This window comes from Prionailurus bengalensis, chromosome C1 (assembly GCF_016509475.1).
Source record: "Prionailurus bengalensis isolate Pbe53 chromosome C1, Fcat_Pben_1.1_paternal_pri, whole genome shotgun sequence".
In the NCBI taxonomy this organism is placed as follows: Eukaryota; Metazoa; Chordata; class Mammalia; order Carnivora; family Felidae; genus Prionailurus; species Prionailurus bengalensis.
The window spans coordinates 119,334,953-119,357,858 of NC_057345.1; the positions used below are offsets into that span (position 1 = coordinate 119,334,953).

The 22,906-nt window shown below is 46.8% G+C and overlaps 1 protein-coding gene across 1 annotated transcript in view; it reads left to right on the plus strand.

Moving 5' to 3' along the window:
• The window catches only part of SCTR (secretin receptor), a 78,427-nt gene that overhangs the window by 10,865 nt on the left and 44,656 nt on the right, over positions 1 to 22,906 (plus strand). Inside the window, exon 2 of the mRNA XM_043576580.1 lies at positions 12,907 to 13,027. Coding sequence (XP_043432515.1) covers positions 12,907 to 13,027 — 121 coding nt within the window. The remainder of the gene's footprint in view (positions 1 to 12,906; positions 13,028 to 22,906) is intronic.

Below are 22,906 nucleotides of genomic sequence, written 5' to 3' on the forward strand. Positions count from 1 at the left end.
ACCACCTGAAGTGGTTATCTCTGCTGAAGTTATCTGCGACCCCCTCCCCCCCAGCCACCGATCATCTCATCAGCATTTGCAAAGTCACTCATCACTTCCATGTCACTCATCACTTCGGAGATTTGCAGGGTCTTGGAAGCTCTTGTGTTAGAAGAGTCAGACCAAATATTATAACAAAAGATGCTTCTCTCACCCTTACTGCTCCAGAAACTACAAGCGTTTTAGGAGCACTCTGCCAGGAACCAAGGATGAACACCAAATGTATATTTCTGTTATATCACAATGTTACATGAGGACATCCAGTTTAAAATGGCAGATTATCCACAGGTGTTTATCTGCTCTTCCCTTGGGAGCATCCTTAAAATGATAGTAAAGGAATCACAAAGGTATAAGCCCACAAAGTCAAAGGGAACAAGATACGACAACAATGAAGCAGAGATTTCAAGAAATCTTCAGGAATGAAACAATGGTAGCAGTCTGGGAAAAATAACAATCTACGTCCCTGCACCGGGTGGAGGGGGATTGATGACAAACTGTTTGATCGGCCCGCATCGCCCTGGAAAGTCTCCAAGTGTGGAGGAGAAACATAAATCCTGACTGGGGGGACCCTCTCAGCCTGATTATTATTATTATTTTTTTTATAGCAAAGGCTACAAACTGTTCAGGCCCACAGTGGTTCCAAGGACCTCTTTAGTGCCTCAAGTGTAACTGTGGCATTGATCGCAGCACAGGGAATATAGCCAATGGTACTGTGACGGTGTGGTATGGGGACAGAGAGTGTCTACACTTGTGGCGACCATAGCAATAAGGTACGGGCTTGTGGAATCATTATATTGTGCACCTGAAACTAATGTAATAGTGTATGTCAACCATACTTCAATTACACACACATATATATATATATACCTACATATATATATGTAGGTACACACACACACACACACACAGATACACATGTATGTATGTAGACATGGCATTGAGGAAGACCTCCAGTGTGAAAGCAAACAAACAGGAGAAAGGAACTTACAGAAAATGTCGTCCATCCAGAGAGGAGGAAAAGGTCACGTGACTACAATTAATATCCTGATATACAGTTCTTAACAAGGATGCCAGATTCAAGAAGAGGGAGTGTGGGAAAGAGGGTGCTGGAGAAATGGAATCACCAGAGAGTAAGAAAGGCTGCCTGGGAAGTAATTGTATGATGATGACAAAACATTTATTAGGAAACTCAACAGCACATCAAGGCGCCTGGGTGCCTCAGTCGGTTGAGCGGCCAACTCTTGATTTCTGCTCAGGTCATGATCCCAGGGTTGTGAGAGGAAGCCCTGAGTCAGGTTCTGTGCTGAGTGTGGAGCCTGCTTAAGAATCTCTCTCTCTTTCTGTCTCTCTCTGTCCCTCTCTCCCACTCATGCTCTCTTTCTCTCTCTTTCTCAAATTAAAAAAAAAAAAAAGCACATGACACAAAGGTAGAAGAGTCGAGAAAGGTGAAAAGATTAGAGGGTCCATCCACGTTGCCCATTATTCAAATAATATGAGTTCTAGGAAGACAGAATAGAGAAGATGAAGGGAGGAAATAATAAAATAAACCATATAACATTAAAAAAATTCCAACATGAAGAACACAAATCTTCCGATAGAAATGGCCCCTGTGGGGCGCCTGGGTGGCGCAGTCGGTTAAGCGTCTGACTTCAGCCAGGTCACGATCTCGCGGTCCGTGAGTTCGAGCCCCGCGTCAGGCTCTGGGCTGATGGCTCAGAGCCTGGAGCCTGTTTCTGATTCTGTGTCTCCCTCTCTCTCTGCCCCTCCCCCGTTCATGCTCTGTCTCTCTCTGTCCCAAAAATAAATAAACGTTGAAAAAAAAATTAAAAAAAAAAAAAAAAAAAAAAAGAAATGGCCCCTGAGTCTCTTGACCAATGAATTAAAAAAGGACCATTTCCTCAAGGAATTTAAAAGCGACTAAAAACAGAAAAATCCGAAATATTTCTACAGAGAAGAGAAAAGTCACATACAAAAGGTTTGGGAGCACAGTTGGGTATCTTATCAACACAGGAAGAGAGAAGGAGAAATGCCTTCAAGATCTGGAACGAAATTTATTTTCAACCTAGAATTCTCTGCCCAAATTATTCATTTGGTAATTCATCAAACTAATAAAAGCTTCTTCACTCCTGCAAAGATTTCAAAGCTTATCTCCTACTTACACTCTCTTAGGCGGCAACTTCTGCAAAACGAGGAAGTGAGGCAAGGAAAAAGATGTGGAACCTACGAAATCAAAGTCTAGCCAGAAAAGTTGGGGGGAGGGTACCCCAAGCCACAGCCGGGCATGAGGCCCAGGTTGGCACAAGAGGAACAAGGACCGGCAGAGAAGTCTCTGGAGGTAAGACAAGTACAACCGTTGATAGATGTCCCACGGAGCTGTTGGAGCACTTAAAAAAATGAGCCATATGTACATAGAACGCTAATCAAATGAAAAAACAAGGTAATAATTGACCTCAGGGAAAACAAAATGTACAAGAAGAGACATAATCATTTTACATGGCTAGACTCAGCAGTGGACGATACTTCAGAGTCAAAAGAAAACGTTATAAATACACACCATTCATTTCACTAAAAATTAAATCAGCAGAAGTATATGTAATATATGGGGGAAAGAAGTTTATGTAAGGAGATTTAAAAACGTCTACATCTTTGTCTTCCATAACAGAGTTTTGGATAACGTGTCAGATTAACAGACCAAGAAATAGTAGTGTAAGAACATAATTTTAAAATATGGAGGGGCGCCTGGCTGTCTCTGGTCATGGAGCATGGTCTCAGGGTTATGGGTTTGAGCCCCACGTTGGGCGTAGAGATTACTTAAAAATAAAATCTTGAAAAAAGATGGAGATAAAAAGGAAAATAAACAGCTAAAAAGAGTTGAAAATGATTGCCTCCGGAAAGCAGGTAAAGGTTAGAGAAGGGAACTGTTGTTTTTCATGATAATTTCTTTGGCACTAGTACAAGTAAAAGAGGAAAAAAAAACCATGTACAAACACAAACTCAATTTTTTTACAACTGTTTAAGGGTACTTTTTAAGGACTAATAGTTCTGGTTTTGAGGAAAGTTTTAGCAATTCTCTAGTCTTCATTTGCTGTTTCTCCTGTGAATTTTGAGTAAAATTATATTTAATAAGTATACAGAAATATATGGATAAATATACTAATTTTCAGCTACTAATGGCTACTAATTTTCAGCTCCCCCCCCCCTGCTTTTCTGGGTTAATTTAGATGGTCAGGGGGCTTGTGTCCCGTTTATTCTCCCTCTGATGCCTCTACCAGCTGGTTCCTCCATTGAACACACTCTTCTCAGCCACTCCCAGACCCCCGAAGGGCCCCTTTTCTTCTCTACTGATCACCATCGGGGGCCATGGGCTCAGTCCTTTCAGCAGAATGCTTTCGCTGTCTTTAGCGGGCATGCCACCACAACCCAAAATTATTTTGGCTTATTAAGTTTTATTGGAAGGATCGAGGGTGAAAGAAATGTGGCATGAGCCACTTCACACCCATCAGGGTGACTGTTACGAAAACAAAACACAAATAGGGGCGCCTGGCCGACTCAGTCAGTAGAGCATGCAACTCTTGATCTCAGGGTCCTGCGTTCGAGCCCCACATTGGGGGTAGAGCCTACTTCAAAAAAAAAATACAGTGGATAAAAAAACAAAACAAAACAAAGGTTGATGAGGATACGGAGAAAATGGAACCCCTGCGCTTTGCTAGTGGGAATGCAAAACGGTGCAGCTACTATGGAAACCATTTGGTGGCTCCTAAAAAAGTAAACATAGAATTATCATATGATTCAGCAATTCTGTCTCTGGGGATACACTCAAAAGAATCAAAAGCAGTGATTCAAAGAGATATTTGCACACCCATGTTCATAGCAGCATTATTTATAATAGCTAAGTGGTCGTAGCAACCCAAACACTATCCATCAACAGATGAATGGAAGAACAAAATGTAGTGTCTATACACAACGGAATATCATTCAGCTAAAAGGGAATGAAATTCCAATAGATTCTACAATGTGGATGAGCCTTGAAAACATACTAAGTGAAATAAGCCAGGTACGAAAGAACAAATATATGATTCTACTTACGTGAAACACCTACAATAGGCAAATTTGTAGAGTCCGAAAGTAGACTAGAAGTCACCAGAGGCTAGGGAAGGAGGGAAATGGGTAGTTATTGTTCAATGGGTATGGAGTTTCTGTTGCAATGCTGAAAAAATTCTGGAAATGGATAGTGATGATCGTTGCACACCATTGTAAAGTGCATTATAAATGTACTTAATGCCACTGACTTGTACACTTAAACATGGTTAAAGTAGTAAATTTCATGCTATGTATATATCACTACAATTAAAAAAAAGGGTCAGTCGGTTAAGTGTTCAGGTCTTTTTTTAAAAATTATATTTAATGGTTATTTATTTTTGAGAGAGAGAGAGAGAGAGCAGGGTAAGGGCAGAGAGAAGGGGACAGAGGATCTGAAGCAGGCTCTGTGCTGACAGAGATCTCAACACGGGGCTGGAACTCATGAAGCATGAGATCATGACCTGAGCCGAAGTCGAACTCTTAACCAACTGAACCACCCAGGTTTCCCCATTAAACATCCCCCATTAAACAAAGTCTTGATCTCAGGGTTGTGAATTCAAGCCCCACATTGGGCTCTGCAATGGGCATGAAGCTTACCTTAAAAAAAAAAAATATATATATATATATATATATATATATATATATATAAAGCTAAACTGTCCTCTGATTATTATTCTTAAAAAAATTTTTTTTAACTTTATTCATTTTTGAGAGACAGAGACAGACAGAGCATGAGCAGGGGAGGAACAGAGAGAGAGGGAGACATAGAATCCGAAGCAGGCTCCAGGCTCTGAGCGGTCAGCACAGAGCCCGATGCGGGGGGACTCGAACTCACCAACTGCGAGATCATGACCTGAGCCGAAGTCAAACGCTCAACCGGCTGAGCCACCCAGGTGCCCCGTGAGTATTATTCTTTCTATAGTCCAGGGTAAAACTGCCAAGGAAGTTGAACTTTTCTTGGAGAGATGTTCCCAGGATAGGTGTTCTGTCATTTCTAACCTTGCTCCATTGCTCTCAAGAGTCCACTCTGTGGAAGTACTCCTTTCTTTAACCCCACAGTGCAAATCGCCACCCATTTGGTAGAAACTTCAACTCCCTAAATCATGCACCTTGGTGCTGCCTCAGAATCTCTTTCCTACCGTGTGTCATGCATAGCAGTCACAAAAAAGCTCAGGGATATTCAGCAATAAGGCTTTATTTCTCTCATGGTGTTCACAAGTCAACTAGGGTTTGATTGATCCAGGCTGGGCTCAGCTGGCTTGGCTCCGGTCCCTGGGTTGGATACAGGTCTGCTGCATGACCCGCAAGATACCCCAGGTGGCAGAAATGCAAGAGAGCAAGCACAGCTGTGCAAACATATTTTGAGCCTCTCTTCCTATCAGATCTATCTAATATACCAGTGACCAGTCACATGGCTAGGCCCAAGGAAGGAAGTATACTCCACCCACCTTGAACTCATATGTATAAACTCCTATACGGAATTGGGACTGATAATTCTGACTACGATATGCCTCTTTCCCTGTCCTTGGCAGTAAATCTCCTAAGTCTGTTACGAGTTACTTTGTCAATGTTAACACCGAAAGGATGCTATGAAGTGTGGAAATTCACAAGTGCAGTCCACCATGGGTTTTGTCCTCTGAATCTGGCAACATAGTCAAGTCTGAAGCATTGCTCTCATCCCCACGATTGAATATGGCTCATCACCGTATCCACGCATGAAAGGGGGAAGCATGTCCCTTTCCTTTTATGGGCACGAGATTGTGCTTGCACATGTGTCTTTTGCTCTACTCCATTGCTAGAACCTAGTCATGTGGGTGCACTTTAGTTGCAGGGAAGCTGGAAACTCTAGTCTCCAGATGGGCAACCATATGCCCAGTTAAATTCTGATTGCAGCAGAGGAAGAGTAATTATTAAAGAGACAAAGATCAGTCTCTGCCAGAGAGGTTGCAACTGGAGGTAGGAATGGGAACAGAGCCACGGAATTAAGTATCTACCTTCCTCTATATATTTACATATTTTTAAAAGTGTATTTATTTTGAGAGAGAGAGGGGGGCGGAGAGAGAGAGAGAGAGAGAGAGAGAGAGAGAGAGAGAGAGAATCCTAAGCAGGCTCTGTCCTGTCAGCACAGAGCCCCGATGTGGGGCTTGATCCCACAAACCTTGAGATCATGACCTGAGCCAAAACGAGGATTTAGATGCTTAACCGACTGAGCCACCCGGGGGCCCCTACAATGTAAACTTTTGCCTCTGAGAGAATTGTAGACGGTAAGAAATAATGCGGAAAGATCCCCGCATAGCCTTTTGTCAGTTTCTCCCATTGATAAAATCTTTCAAAACTATATAGTACAACATTACATTGATGCAGTCAAGATACAGAATATTTTTGTTACCCCAAGAATCTTTCATGGTGCTCCGTTACAGTCACAGCCACTTCCTTCCCACTCCCGTCCCTTCGTTAATTCCTGACCACTAATTTGCTCTCTCTTTCTATAATTTTGTCATGTCAAGAGTGCATACAAATAGAATCATATGGTATGTAACCTTTTGGGATTGGCTTTTTTCACTCCGCATACTTCTCTGAAGATTCATCTCCTTTTTATTTTTTTAAGCGTTTATTTATTTATTTGTTTTTGAAAGAGAGAGAGAGAGAGAGAGAGCGAGCACAGGAGAGGGGCAGAGAAAGAGGGAGACAGGAGACAGAATCTCAAGCAGTCTCCTCTGCACTGTCTTCGCAGGGCCAGATGTGGGGCTCGAACTCATGAACAGCGAGATCATGACCCGAGCTGAAATCAAGAGTTGGATGCTTAACTGACTGAGCCACCCAGGCAGCCTTAGTTTATTCCTCTTTATTGCTGAGTGGAATTCCATAGTATGGATGTGCAGTGATCTGCGTAATCATTCACCCATTGAATAAAAACCGCTATAAAGATTCGCGTACTGGTTCTTGCATGAATATAAATTTTCATCTCCCTGAGATAAATTGCTGGATCATGTAAAAGCTGCATGTTTAGCTTATGTAAAACACTGCCAACCTGTTTCCCAGAATGGCTACACCATCTTACATTCCCACCAGCAACCTATGAGTGATCTAGTTTCTCCATGACCTCACCAGCATTTGTGGTTACTAGTTTTTTGTATTTTAACCATTCTGATAGAGTATAGTGATAACACATTGTGGTTTCAATTTGTGTTCACTTAATAGCTAATAATTTTGGAAACCATTTCATGTGCTCATTTGGCATCTGTATATCTTCTGTGAAATGACTCCTCGTGTCTTTTGCCTATGTTGTAATGATATTGTTTGTTTACTGTTGAGATTTGAAGAGTCTTTATGCATTCTAGGTATTAGTCCTTTCTTGAATATGCGAATGCAAGTATTTTCTCCCAGTCTGTAGTTTGTCTTTTCATCTGCTTAACATGAAGTAAAAGGCTTTAAAAAATTTTTTTTAATTTTTTAAAGTTTATTTATTTATTTTGAGAGAGACAGAGAGAACCCATGCACTTGCAAGCAGGAGGAGGGAAGAGAGAGAGAGAGAGAGAGAGAGAGAGAGAGAGAGAGAGAATCCCAAGCAGGCTCCGCACTGTCAGCACAGAGCCTCATACGGGGCTCGAACTCACAAACCGTGAGATCATGACCTGAGCCAAAACCAAGTGTCAGACGCTTCACTGACCAAGCGACCCAGGTGCTCCTTTTAAATTTTTATGAAGTCCACTTTACCCGGTTTTCCTTCTATGGATTGTGCTTTTGTTGTCACATGTAACCTTGGGAGTCTGTTCACGCTTTGTTTTGTTTTTATTTTTTAATTTATTTTTTAGGGGCATTTGGGTGGCTCAGTCGATTAAGCGTCCGACTTCAGCTCGGGTCATGATCTCACGGGTTCGTGAGTTCAAGCCCCACATGGGGCTGTCTGTTATCAGCATGGAGCCCTCTTTGGATCCTCTACCCCCCTCTCTCTGCCCCTCCCCAGCTCGTTCTTTCTCTCTCTCAAAATATATAAATAAACTTTAACAGAAAGTAATTTATTTTTTAAGGATTATTTTACCGTTTTCATTTCACTTTTTATTTTCGTAAGTAGGCTCCACGCCCAACGTGCGGCTTGAACTCATGACCTCAGAGTCGCATGCTCCACTGACTGAGCCAGTCAGGCCCTCCAAAGTCTGTACCTTTTTATTTTCAGTTTAATTTTTCTCTCTGCTGAGCCCTCCCACTGAGCTTTTCTACTTCAGTTATGGTCTCTTTCAGTTCTAACTTTTACATTTGATTGCTTTATATCTTTCATTTCTTTGCTGAAACTTTCCTCTTTTTGCCGAGGTGTATATTTCTACAGTTGTTCCAAGTGTACCTGTAATTGTTCACGGAAGCATTTTTATGATGGCTGCTTTACAACCTTTGTCAAATCATTGCAGGTCCCTGTCACCTCAGTGTTGGCATCTATTTTTTTTTATTATTATTTATTTATTTTTCAGAGAGAAAGAGAAAGAGAGAGAGAGTGCCCAAGCTGGGGAAGGGCAAAGAGAGAGAGGGACACAGAGCATCTGAAGCAGGCTCCAGGCCCCAAGCCATCAGTGAAGAGCCTGACTCAGAGCTCAAACTCATGAACCATGAGATCGTGTTCTGAGCCCAAGTCGGACGCTTAACCGACTGAGCCACTCAGGTGCCCCTAGTGTTGGCATCTGTTGATCATTTTTCATTCAGTTTGATGTCAACCTTAATGTGATGAGTGATCTTTGATTGAAAGCGGGACATTTCGGGGGCATCTGGATGGCTCAGTTCGTGGAGCATCGGACTCTTGATTTTTGTCTCAGGCTGTGATCTCGTGGTTCGGGGGATCAAGCCCCACATCAGGCTCTGGGCTGACAGCGCGGAGCCTGCTTAGGATTCTCTCTCTCCTTCTCTCTCTGCCCCTCCCCTGCTTGTGCTCTCTCTCTCAAAATAAATGAACCTTAAAAGAAAAAGATTTAAAAAAAAAAAAAAAAGAAGAAAGTGGGGCATTTTCTATGCCGTAGGGCTCTGGGTCTTACTTAAACCTCTTCGTGGGCTTTTTCTGATGAGGAAGGGGGTGGATGCTCCCTCATTTCTTCCAGGTACAAATAGAAGTCCAGCTTCCCCACTCTGCCTGATTTGACACTGACAGAGGAGGAAGGGTCCCCCTTACTGACGAGTGAGGGGTGGGACTATCAGCTCCCCACATGGTCTCATAACACTACAGTGGGGGCTCCCGTCACACTGGTGATGGTGAAAGTGCCGAGTGTCTGCCAGGCCCCCTTGTGTTTAGAGAACCTTCCTTTAGCCACTCTTTTAGGGGAGGATGCCGACAACGAGTTCTTTGAGTTTTCCTTCCCTGAGAATGTCTTGACTTCCCTTTCATTCCTGGAGGTATCTTTTGCCGAGTACAGGATTCTGGCAAATCTGGAGTATAGGATTCTCCCCGGTGGGGAGATGAAGGGGACCTCCTTCCTTCTGGGCTGGGGGGAAAGTCCAGTCTCCGCTGGCATCACGGGCTGGGGAGACTGTGTTACCACACAGCAGGGCTGAATGCGCCAGCCCCTTGCTTGGCCGTCTGAGACACCGCCCTGGCAGGGAGGCTGGGGCCCTGCGTCACAGCCTGGGGAAGGTGGAAGTCCTGGCTCCCCAGCTGACCACAGGCTTTTCTGTGGTGTTTGGCTGGAGTGGGCAGTTATCGCCTATACATTTTCTGTCTTGCTAGACTTCCTCTTTCCTGGCCCTTGGCTAGAGCGAGCAGGCTTTTGTTGGGGCTTTTTCCTCTGAATCTGGCTGCATTTCCTTATTGCTGACTTCTTCAGCTCCAGGAATGGGGTATATGGGATGAAAAGAAACCTGACAGAACTCACCACTTCCTGGGGTCATGAGGTCTTTAGCCACTTTGCCTTCTCTCCACCTTCCAGAATCTGCTAATGCTTCTTTTGTATATAACGTCCAGGGTTTCTTGTACTTCGCGGGAGCAATAGGAAAAACGTACGTGTGCTACATCTCCCAGAAGCCCATCCCTTTGTTTTCCGTTATACTTAAAGCTGTCGCAGAATCCTTCTGTATAAAGCTTTTGCCACGTACGGGGTGGATTCTCAGAAGTAAAGTCAGTCGGCCAAAGGGTCTGGACATTTTTGTGACACTTAACATATGCTTACATATATACACTTAAAAGATTGTACCTGTTTACACTCCCTCCTGCAGCGGCTCACCTTTTAAGAGTAATGTTAGCTTCAAAGTGGCACCGAACAGGCTGTGTGCCTACTTGAGACCTTTGGTGAACTAATGGCAGCCTGCCAACCCGCAGGTGGATTTTTCCACTCAAGCTCATCTACCGCCTCCGCCGAAAAGCCAGAGGGTGGTGGTGATGATGGGCTTCCGCGAGGACCCGGAGAGAACGCCACAGGGAGACAAGGGCACGAGTATGCGGGGCTGCGTGCCGGTTCTCCTGACAGTGACTATATTTTTAGGGAACGTTTTAACATAAGTGTCTAAATATAAGAGTCATCACAAGCAAGGTGATGAAGTCATGTGTTGTATGGTCAGGCATGAGATGGAAACTTAGGGGTGATGAATGGGGAAGGAATGAATTTTAAGTGTATTTATTTTGAGAGAGAGAGCACGCGCGCAGGAGAGGGGGAGAGGAGAGAGAGAGAGAGAGAGAGAGAGAGAGAGAGAGAGAATCCCAAGCAGTCTCTGTGCTGTCAGCACAGAGCCTGATGCAGGGCTCAAACACGCAACCTGTGAGATCATGACCCGAGCCGAAACTAAGACTCGGACACTCAAGTGACTGAGCCACCCAGGTGCCCCACATAATATGATTTTAGTGCTGGGCAGACACAGATGGTCCTGCAGCAGCTCTCTTGTGGCTGACTGTGGGCTCCGTGCCAGGGGAGGTGATGTGTGTGTTTCATGGGGATCACGGATCCAGTCACTTATGGTCAGGGAGTAGCTGGAAGAGAGCAGCTGCTGACAGCTGATAGGTGCTTTCTGACTGCATTAGTGAAGGGTCATGAGATGTGGAAGACCCAAATTAACAGAGAAATCATCAGATTATTTATGTTTGCCTTTGGAATCGTTTGAATACAGTGCTACCTTAGGTGCCCTTCTCTGGCCCAGAGCTTTTGTTTATTTGGGCCATTTTGGAGCATGGCCTTGTCGCCGGGGACTTCTCCCCCTGTTCCATTATGTTGACATTTCCATCCACAGAGCATTTAGTGCAGGGGTGACAAGAGGGTTTAAGACTTGGTCCTTGACCTCTTGGAAGGCCGGTTTCTGAAATTCGGAACCTTGGGTATAGGACCTTGGTCACATGCCCTAACTACTATGGGCCTCAGTTTCCTTTTCTGTGTCTCTTTACGGGGTTATTTTGATGCTTAAGTAAGTTAATGTATGCAAAAAGACTCTAATATTAAAATTCCTTGGGGCGCCTGGGTGGCGCAGTCGGTTAAGCGTCCGACTTCAGCCAGGTCACCATCTCGCGGTCCGTGAGTTCGAGCCCCGTGTCGGGCTCTGGGCTGATGGCTCGGAGCCTGGAGCCTGTTTCCGATTCTGTGTCTCCCTCTCTCTCTGCCCCTCCCCCGTTCATGCTCTGTCTCTCTCTGTCCCAAAAATAAATAAACGTTGAAAAAAAATATATTTAAAAAAAAAAAATTCCATACTCTGTAGGGGCGCCTGGGTGGCTCAGTCGGTTAAGTGTCCGACTCTTCGTTTTGGCTCAGGTCATGATCTCACGGTTCATGAGTTCAAGCCCCACATCGGGCTCTGTGCTGACCACATGGAGTCTGCCTGGGATTCTCTCTCTCCCTCTCTCTCTGCCCCTCCTCCGCTCTGTCTCTCAAAAGAAACAAACAAACTTTAAAAATTTATAAAAAAAAATTCCCGGGGCGCCTGGGTGGCGCAGTCGGTTAAGCGTCCGACTTCAGCCAGGTCACGATCTCACGGTCCATGAGTTCGAGCCCCGCGTCAGGCTCTGGGCTGATGGCTCGGAGCCTGGAGCCTGTTTCCGATTCTGTGTCTCCCTCTCTCTCTGCCCCTCCCCCGTTCATGCTCTGTCTCTCTCTGTCCCAAAAATAAAATAAAAACGTTGAAAAAAAAATTTTTTTTTTTAAAAATAAAATAAAAAAAAAATTCCCTACTCTGTAAAAAGTACAGTAAGGGTTCAATTCATTGGTGTTTTGAGTCCTTCCTTCCTTCCTTCCTTCCTTCCTTCCTTCCTTCCTCCTTCCTTCCCTCACTCACATATTTATCAAGTGTCAGCCCAAATGAAAGAATGGAGCCATGCTCTGGAAATCTACTCTAGGAAGAGCTAGGAAGCCAGGACTGTGTGCCAGTCCTTCCTGTCCAACACATCCCTCCGTCAGTGTTTGCCTGGGGTGGATATATGCTCTCTTCTGGGGAACAGGGAGATGGTTGAATGTAGGTTTCAAAGACCCTTGAATCAAAACTTAACTTGCCAAGCCTGAGAAATGAACACTGTTGGAATAAACGAAGTCCTGCAGACTAATAGGTCCCCAGAAAGTAACTCACCGGGCTCGGGTGTCCTCATAAACTCAAGGGCAAGATTTGCAGGGGACAAGCTACAGATGGTTCGAGCATCCTGGGTGTCCCAGAATTCAGTGGCCTGAATTCTCTCCCAGGAGTGGCTGCCTCTACCTCACTGTGAAGAGCTCCCTGCTGGATTTTGCCCTCCTCCGTTTGAATCCTCACTGTCTAGCCCCACTCATGCTCACAGAAAGTCTCTTTGTGGTACAGTGGAGTTAGTGGCACGGATGTGCATTCTTGGTTTTGGACTTGCAGGTGGGTGCCCTCCCCCGACTGTGTGATGTGCTCCAGGTGCTTCGGGAGGAACGGGACCAGTGCCTGCAGGAACTCTCCAAAGAGAAGCCGGGAGACCCGGGTGTGGAGCAGCCGGCCCCAGGTATGTGGCCTACTTTAGTCCACTCTTGGACATGCATTGTGGCCAAACCCACTGCGGTACGGGAGGCGGGGCCAGCTTGGGGACGCAGGGGACGGGACTGGCTGTACTCATTCAGACAGTCAGCTGGGGGGAAGGGTCGGGAGTGATCCTGGTGAGCGGTTGACTCACACCCAAGAAGCCACATCAACACCACTCGCCGTTTCTCTGGGCTTGTGGATACGGCCTGTGTTTCATTCCACCAACTTCTGCATCATGACTTCACCAAGGGAAGAGTTTGGTGAGAATTACAAGTCAAGGAAGTGTGCCTCTTACCCATTCTTTCGCCTCCTCTGACAAGTTTGATGTGTGAGGTAGTCAGAGAGGCAGAGAGGAGTCAGAAAAACCTGGGGTCCAAAGTTGGCTCACACTCGCTGGCTGTGCAACCATGGGCAAGTTATTTAACCTTCTGAGCCTTGGTTTCTTGATCTATACAATGGAGGTGATAATGTCTACTTTGGATTATGATGATAAATGAGATAAAGTATGTTAAATACTAGTGATTCTTAAATATTATTAATGTAAACATTATCATTAATCATTAAAAAATACCATTAATTTGATATTTTATATGTTAATTTTATTTTTATTCTGTTTTTTAAGTTTCCCTCTTCTAAGGATAAGGAAGGGTGTAGTATTAAGAAAAGAATCCATTATAGGTCTTCAAACAAAGACTTGTACATGCATATTCATAGCACAGCTAGTCTCAATGGCCAAGAGGCAGAAACAATCCAAGTGTCCATGGACTGATGAATGGAGAAAAAAATGTGGTGTATACACACAATGGAACATTATTGAGTCTTAAAAAGAAATGATGGGTTAATACATGCTACAACATGGATGCATGCATCTTGAAAACAAGTTAAGTGAAGAAAGCCAGTTACAGAAGACCATGGATTGTATGATTCCATTTATATGAAATGTCCAGATCGGGCAATCCATACAGACAGAAATTAGATTAGTAGTTGCCTGGGGCCAAGGGGAGGGAGAATGGGGAGTAACTGCTGAGCAGTTCCCTTTTGGTGGTGGTGAAAATATCTTAGATCTAGATAGAGGTGATGGTTGCATGATACTATGAATGAGTTAAACACCACTGAATTGTACCACTTTAGAATGGATAATGGTTAATGTTATGTTGTATGAATTTTTATTTTTATTTATTTATTTTTTTAAGTTTATTTATTTTGAGGGAGAGAGAGTGCCAGCAGGAGAGGGGCAGAGAGAGAAGGAGAGAGAGGATCCAAAGCAGGCTCCACACTGTCGGAGTGGAGCCCAATGTGGGGCTTGAACTCACGAACTACGAGATCATGACCTGAGGCGAAATCAAGCGTCAGACGCTTAAGCGACTGAGGCATCCAGGCACTCCAAGGATTGTATGAATTTTCAAATGTACTTTATTTTTTAGAGCAATTCACTGCAAAATTGAAAAGAAAGTGCAGAGTTCCCATACACTCTCTGCTCCCCACTCAAACACACAGCCTCTTCCCCCATTAACATCCTATACCAGAGTGATACGCTTGTTATAATCATTGAACCTGCATTGACACGACATTATCACCCAAAGCCCATAGTTCACATGAGGATTCACTCTTGGTGTACATTCTGTGGGTCTTGACAAATGTATGACATGTGTCCACCATTATAGTATTTTCTGTGCCCTAAAAATGCTCTGTGCTCCACCTATCCGTCCCTTTCTCTCCCCTAACCCTTAGCAATCACTGATCTTTTTATTGTCTCCATACTTTTGCCTTTTCTAGAACATTGTATAGGTGGAATCCTACAGTAGTATGTAGCCTTTTCAGATTGGCTTCCCTCACTTAGCCATATGCATTTAAGTTTTTCTCCACTTCTTTTCATGTCTTGATAGCACGTTTCTTCTTTTTAAAAAAAAAATTTTTTTTTAACATTTATTTATTTTTGAGACAGAGAGAGACAGAGCATGAACGGGGGAGGGGCAGAGAGAGAGGGAGACACAGAATCGGAAACAGGCTCCAGGCTCTGAGCCATCAGCCCAGAGCCTGACGCGGGGCTCGAACTCATGGACCTGAGATCGTGACCTGAGCTGAAGTGGGACGCTTAACCAACTGCGCCACCCAGGCGCCCCGGGAATCCATTCATTCCTGAAAGGACACCGGACTTGCTTCCATCTTTTATCTGTGGTGAATAATGCTACTCTGAACATGAGTGTGCACGTATCTATCTCTTCAAGTTTCTGCCTTCCATTCTTTTGGGTGTATACCCACAAGTGAAATTGCAGGATTGTATGGTAATTCTATTTTTCATTGTTCCTGGGTCCCGTATACCGTGTTTTTCCATAGTAGCTGTACTGTTTCACATTCTTACCAGCAGCACACACGAGTTCCAGTTCCTCCACATCTTCACCAACACTTGTTACTTGGTTGTTTTGGGTTTTTTTAGTAATTTTTTTTAATGTTTATTTATTTTTGAGAGAGAGACAGAATGTGAGCAGGGGAGGGGCAGAGAGAGAGGGAGACACAGAAGCGGGCTCCAGGCTCTGAGCTGTTAACACAGAGCCTGACGCAGGGCTTGAACCCACGGACCGTGAGATCATAACCTGAGCCGAAGTCGGATGCTTAACTGACTGAGCCACCCAGGTGCCCCGTCACTTGGCTGTTTTTTGATGATAGCCATCCTAATGGATGTGAGGTGATATCTCATTGTGGTTTTGATCCGCATTTCCCTAACAATTAGTGATGTTGAGCATCTTTTTATGTGCTGGTTGGCCTCTTGTACATATTCTTTGAAGAAATGTTTATTTCAGTCCTTTGCCCATTTAAAAATACGGTTGTTGTTGTTGTTTGCCAGTGAATTATAGGAGTTCTTTATATATTCTGGGTCTTACCCCCTTATTGGATATATGATTTGTAAATAATCTCTCCCATCGTGTAGGATGCCTTTTCATTCCGTTGTTTGTGTCCTTGGATGCACAGAAGTTTTTAGGTTTGATATAGTTGGCTGCATCTAGTTTTTACTTTTGTTGCCTGTGTTTTTGATGTCATATCCAACAAATGATTGCTAAATTTAATCTCAGGAAGCTTTTCCCATATGTTTTATCCTAAGATTTGTGTATAGTATTAGCTCTTACATTTAGGTCCTTGGTCCTTTTTGAGTTCATCTTTGTATATGATGTCCACCTTCGTCCTTTTTTTTTTTTTTAATGTTTGTTTATTTATTTATTTATTTATTTATTTATTTATTTTGAGAGAGAGTGAGCGCCCGCATGTGCGCGTGCCTTCTCTTGGGGGAGGGCAGAGAGAGAGAGGGGGAGAGGGAGAGGATCTCAAGCAGGCTCTGTGCTGTCCATGCGGAGCCCAACATGGGGCTGGATCTCATGAACCGTGAGATCATGACCTGAGCAGAAAGTAAGAGTCGGATGCTTAACTGACTGAGCCACTCAGGCGCCCCAGAACGGCTAGAACTTTAACAGATACTTTGTATGCACGGCTCACCTGAAGACAGTTTCCCATCTTTTCCTAAGGGGTTCAAGTTGGCGCTCTTTGCCACCACTGGGTGCTGAGGGACGGGGTGAACAGAGTAAGGAAGGGGTGTAGTGCCTTGCAAACAGGACAAGGAATCAGAACGCCTTTCAATGGTGATAACTGGCAGTTCATGCTGGGGCGGGGTTGGCAGCTTTATCACTTGGAGTCCCCTTGGGGGCATTTTAGGAGCCAGCACAGAATACACACCTCAAAGTGGCAGAGGATCTGGGATATTTATCCACCAACGCCACATCAGTCAGAATCTGGGCTGTTCCTGGGGAAGGTGCATGGATTCCCCCGCATTTCCCTTTGCCTGCTGTCCTTGGGGGGAAAGTGGGCTCCAGCAACTGGAGAAAGCCTTCAGGCAAAGGAATCCAGGGGCTAGCATTTGAAAGTGAGGTTGGGGGGTGTCTGGGTGGCTGAGTCGGTTAAGCCTCTGACTTCGGCTCAGGACACGATCTCACCTTTGGTGGGTTCAAGACCCATGCTGGGCTCCACACTGACAGCGCGGAGTCTGCTTAGGGTTTTCTCTTTCGCCCTCTCTCAGCCCCTCCCCAACTCACACACACACTCTCTCTCAAAATAAATAAATAAATTCAAAAAAAAGGGAAGAAAGACAACGAGGTTATTGTGTGCAGGAGAGGTAGACCAAGGAGATAGATACGAGAGCAAGGTCTTCTCCCGAGGGAGGTGGAGGTGGAACGGAGCAGCCGCACGTAAGACCAGTGTAGATGGTAACCCAGACGGGACGTGGGGGTGACTTTGCTCAGGGGCAAGGTGGGACAGTGCATGTCCAGGATAACGCCCAAATGTTCCTTCTGAGCAGCGGGAAGATGGGGCAAAGGAAGACCAGGGATTCTGGGTAGTAGAGACAAAGATCAGGAGGTGAGTGTCAGCTGTGCAGAGCTGAGACTTCGGAGGAGGGGCTAGGGCTGGGGAACCCCTCTGCACAGGTGACAAAGGGGCTGAGGTTGTGCAAGGTGAGGGCGTGAGAGAGGAGAAGAGGTGCCCAGAAGTGGACCTCAAGATTGCCAGTGTGCATCGTCGGGGGCAGCCAGAGGCAGGAGGAAGATTTAAGGAGTCGTGGGCAGCAGGGGCCAAGCGGTCTGGATATTGCAATGTGCTTTAACCGATTCGCCCACCCTCTGCCTGAAGGACAGGGTCAGGATGACCCTCTCCCATAGTTCCAGCCTTTCCATCCTCTCTGCTGGCTATGAAAGCTGCTTGTGGGGAGGCAGACTATGGTCTTGCGCTGCTCACTGGGGGGCACCACTGAGCCTGAGTCTCCTGATTTCCCACACCCTCCTGCTACCCTAGAAACTGTTTGGAACAGCAGGAAACAAGGTCTGCCTGCTTGTCCCCAGTGTGAATGCCTAAAATTCCAATGACAGGGCATGGGCTTTTCATTCAGCTCTGAGACATACAGCCTAGAGGTGCTAGGCCTTTGGGAGAGATATGGTGAGCTTCAGCTCATGCTGACAAGTAAGGGACACTTATTTTAAAAGTCAGCATCTGATGTGTTTAAAAAGTCCCACTGCTCTTCATCCCAGGATAAGGTCCAGCTCCTGACTTGGCCCTTGTCCCGGCCTCCACTCCAAACATGTCCTCTTGGCTCAACCAAATTGTTTACAACTTCATGACTATGTGACTATGTGGGTTTCTCTGTGCCTCCAGGCCTTTGCACATGCTGATCCCTCTGCTACACCACCATTCCCTCTTCTTCACTCGGCCAACCACTCTGCTTTTCAGACTCTTCCAGGAACAATTTCTGCTGCCACCCTGAGTCCTGCAGGACCCTCTGCTCCTCTCCCCTGCGGCCCCTTGCCCTTTCCCTGGTGCGTGGCACAGGGCTTGCACAGATCGGGTACTCATTGTGTGTTTGTTGACTGACTTACTGAGTGAATGAGTGAGTGCAGATACTTGGCTGAGAGCAGAGAGAGAGGAGAAAACAAAAGAGCTGGCCCGGAGGAAACAGTGGGAGATGAGACAGAGCCTTTGGAGTTCTAAGGACCCCACAGGGGATTTGGATGGCCCCCACCTTGCCCAGCTTGTCACACACTAGCTGAGGTGAGCAGTGTAGCCCATGCTGCTCATGCAGGGGTGCTCTCTGGAGCCTGACCTGGCGGCAGAGAGGTTGAGCCCTTTGTCCTCCTAGGGCCTCCTATAAGAAGCAATCCGCTGCTCTGCCAGCCCCACTGAGGCCCTGAGTGACCCACCCCACTGGCTGGGCCCCCTGCTTGACATTCTGGGTGTCCCAGTGTTCCTGTCGGCTTCCACACTGCAAGTGCAGATCTGCTCCTGTAACAGCGGGAGGAGGTGGCCGGCTGTGGGCTTAGCACGGGGCGGGGGGGTGGGGGTGGGGGCGCGTGAGCGCCAGGCTGGGGGACAGATGGAGCCAGCCAAGGTGTCAGTGCTGCTGCTTCCTCTCTGTGATCCTGGGCAAGGGGGGCTCATCCTTCCACTCCTCAACATGCCCATTTTCTTTTATTTTTATAAAAGAAATAAAATATTAATTTTTTTTTAGAGAGAGAGTGAGGGTGCAAGTGAGCGAGGGGCAGAGAGAGAGGGAGAGAGAATTGCACGAGGGGCAGAGAGGGAAAGAGAGAAAGGGAGAGAGAAAGAAGGGGGACTCACCCGAAGCAGGGCTCGTGTCACCTGATTCGGGGCTCGAACACACAAACTGTGGGATCGCGACCTGAGCCGAAACCAAGAGTCGGGCGCTGAACCGACTGAGCCACCCAGGCACCCCTCAACTTACCCATGTTATTTATTTTTTATTAAAAAAAATTTTTTTAAGTTTATTTATTTATTTTGAGACAGAGACACAGTACCAGTGGGGGAGGGGCAGAGAGAGAGGGAGGGAGAGAAAATCCCAAGCAGGCTCCACGCCGTGGGCACAGAGCCTAACTCGGGCCTCCTGCTCACGAACCCTGAGATCACCACCTGAACCAAAACCAAGAGTCAGACGCTGAACCAACTGAGCCACCCAGGCACCTCTCAACTTGCCCATTTGCAAATGGGGATATAATCTTATGACCTCATGGCCCTGTTGGCAGGATGTGAAGGCAGGGATCTCACTGTCGCGGGGAGCTTCTTTCCTGGCCCGGTTGCTCCGTGCGGACAGGCTGGCCTCTGCCATGGATGGGCAACCTCCACCGGGCCCTCTGTCCCCCTGTGTGCTCAGCCTCGCCCCGGGAGGTTCCCCACCCAGTCACCCTGTGGACGCCGGCCTCACGCTCGCGGTGCTTGGGGAGGTTGTAAGGGTGCCCTCACTCAGGTTCTGGGCTGACTCGTCTGGAGCAGATCTGGTCATGTTTCCTCCCGAAGGCTCTCGAGGGGTCTTCATTGCGTATCCAGGTCCGAGAAAGCTCACTAGGGACTCCTGCCCTCGTTCCGCCTCTAACTCCCTGGGGAGACGTGGGTGAGGCCCTGAATACACCTTGTCTGGACCTCACTCGCCTCATGTGAGAAAAAGGCTGCGTCGGATTTGCAGTATTTGAGACTGTTTGGCAAGGCCTGGCCGGTGAGTGAGAAGGCGGCCAGGATCCTCCCCCACCCCCCAGCCCCCTCCCCACCACTGCCATCACCTCCAGTGTAAGGAATCTGTGGCTTTGCAAGCCTGGCTTAAGAGCCCTCGAGGCCGTGGATGTCTGAGCACTTGGCCTGCGGGAAAGTCTTCAGGCCTGCTCTGCTGAGAGACTGAGAACGCGGGGTCACTCATCTCCGTTTGGAACGAATGTGTGGCCAAGGGGGAAGAACTCCCTCAAAGACGGAGGGAGAGGAAGACAGAAACAGCCAAGGGGGGGGGGCAAGCCGTCGGGCGTGGGTGTCCGTGTCAGAAACACGCAGGCACAGGGCCTACACGCTGGCCCAGCCCTGCTCTGAAGACTGTCCACATCCCCACCAGGCCACCCAGGCCCACAGGCCCACGGGAACTCCGTCTCTTGGCACCCGAAGCAGGAGGGGCTGGTGGACTCTCTGTTGGGGGCACAGGGTTAATGGTTAAGCTGCCCAGTCCTCCCTGGGGAGGAGGTTAATGTTTGATCGCCAGACGAGTCGCAGGAAATGCCACTCACGGAGTTGTCAGTGAGCCCGGCACACTTATCACAAATAAAAAATTAACTCTTCAGCTATTCCGGGTTAGGTGGCCAAGGCCTTCCCAGCATTTTGTGGGAACGTTTCAGGGTCACCCTAATAGCTGCATGGACTGCTCTACTGGGCTATTTATTGCTCTGTTTACAGAAGCTGATACCTCCTCAGAGTTGGCTGGTGGAAGAGCTTTGGCTCTTCACAGGGAAGAATGTTCCAGAGAGTCAGTGTGGTGGCAGGAAAGGTGTGGGCTTGGCAATCAGAAAGACCTGGGCATGTGCATTCCTCTGTCACTTAGGGGCTGGGTGACCTTGAGCAAGACACTAATCCTGTCTGGGCCTTAGTGTCCTCGCCTTCAGAGTGGGTCATTCCCTTTTTCCCAGCTTGCCTCTGCTAGCTGGTTGCCCAGTCCTGAAGAACATGGGCAGGAGGGAACAGGCTGACTTCTTTTCAAGGGGTGGAGTGGGAGGGGCCGCTGGGGGTAAGGGGACAATGAGGTGAAATTCACAGACGAACTTAACCATCATACAGTGAACAATTCCATGGCATTCGGTACCTTCACAAAGCTGTGCAGCCAGCCCCCCTCTAGTTCCAAAATGTTTTCATCGCCCCCAACTAACACCTCATGACCTGTAAGTAATCAGTCCTCACTGCCCCCCTCCCCTGCCCCTGGCAACCACCAATCTGTTTTCTGTCTCTATGGATTTGCTGACCCTGGATTTCTAAACGGAATCATACAGTATGTGACCTTTTGTGTCTGCCTTCTTCCAAGTTCACTCACACTATAGCATGTATCAGTGTCTTACACATGCTGGCTTTTAATGCGATTTTCTCTCACAAGCATTCCTGGCTCCTGATGGTTTTCCACAGCCAAACACCCACCCTGCCCACAGCTCGCCTCCCCCCATCCTTTCCTTGGCACAATGATCTTGGCTCATTTTTCAGAAACAAGCATCTGTTTGTGTAACATTTCAGTCTTTTTATTTTTATAATTATTATTTTTTAAAAATTTTCAGCCTGTACTGTAAGCACCATTATTGACCCCATTTTACAGATGAGGAAATTGAGGGTCTGAGAGGCTCGGGATCACCCAGATCTGAAACAGGACTCTCAGCCCAAATCTTTGACTCTAAATCCTGAAGATTTTCTAGTTTGCATTCCAGACTGAGCTGTGAATGAGTAATGTCCTCACCCTCCCAAGAAGGGATTTAGAAATCAGTGGGGGTGCCTGGGTGGCTCACACGGTTAAGGGGTTAAGCGTCTAACTTTGGCTCAGGTCATGATCTCGTGGTTCGTGAGTTCGAGCCCCGTAGCAGGCTCTGCCTGACAGTGCAAAGCCTGCTTGGGATTTTCTCTTTCTCCTTCTTTCTCTGCCCCTCTCCAACTTGTGGGCACACGCTCGCTCTCTCTCAAAAACAATAAATGACTAAACTTAAAAAAAAAAAAAAAAGAGGGTCTTCCGGGTGGCTCAGTTGGCTGAACTCAGGTCATAATTTCCTGGTTTGTGGGTTCCAGCCCTGCATCAGGCTTGATGCTGTTGGCACGGAGCCTGTTTTGGATCCTCTGTCCCCTCTCTCTGCCTGTCCTTCACTTGAGCCCTCTCTCTCAAAAACAAATAGACATTAAAAAAAAATTAGAAATTAGAAACAAAAAAGACACACTGTTGATGCCAATTAATCTTTAATTAGTGTGAGAAGTGGCTTGAAATGAAGAGCTTTCAGCCAGGGGAGGGGGATTTTGTGAGGCAGGGTACAGTTTGCACAGTGCCCGGGAGGGAAAGGGCTCAGCATGCAGCGCTCAGAAGCTCGTCTCCAGCTGGCCTCCTGGAGGGGGAGATGCCAGCCTGCTCCAGGAAATCAGCCTTCGGCTTCAGGCTCGAAGCTGAAGTGCAGCCTCCATGCAACGTCTGAAGCATATCCCCATCGGCTAATTCCGTGCCTCTGTCTGCTTGAATACTTTTAGTGGTGGGAAACTCACTACTCCCAACACAGTTTATCCTGTGGAACAGCTTGTGCTTCGTGGTTTAAAGAGAACCACTGCCCCCTCCCCCCGACTATCTAGCTGCTCCTCCTGTGCTGTGCTTTGAAACGCCCTTGTCACCTGGGATTTCAGTCCCTCTGACCCCATCCTGACCACTTCTGTGTGTGGTCCAGCCATCACCAGGAGGGCAACACCTTTCATGACCTAAGTACTATAGATCAGATCGTGAGCAAAGCCAGGGAAACCTCACTGAGTTGCCCCTTGGATGGCCTAG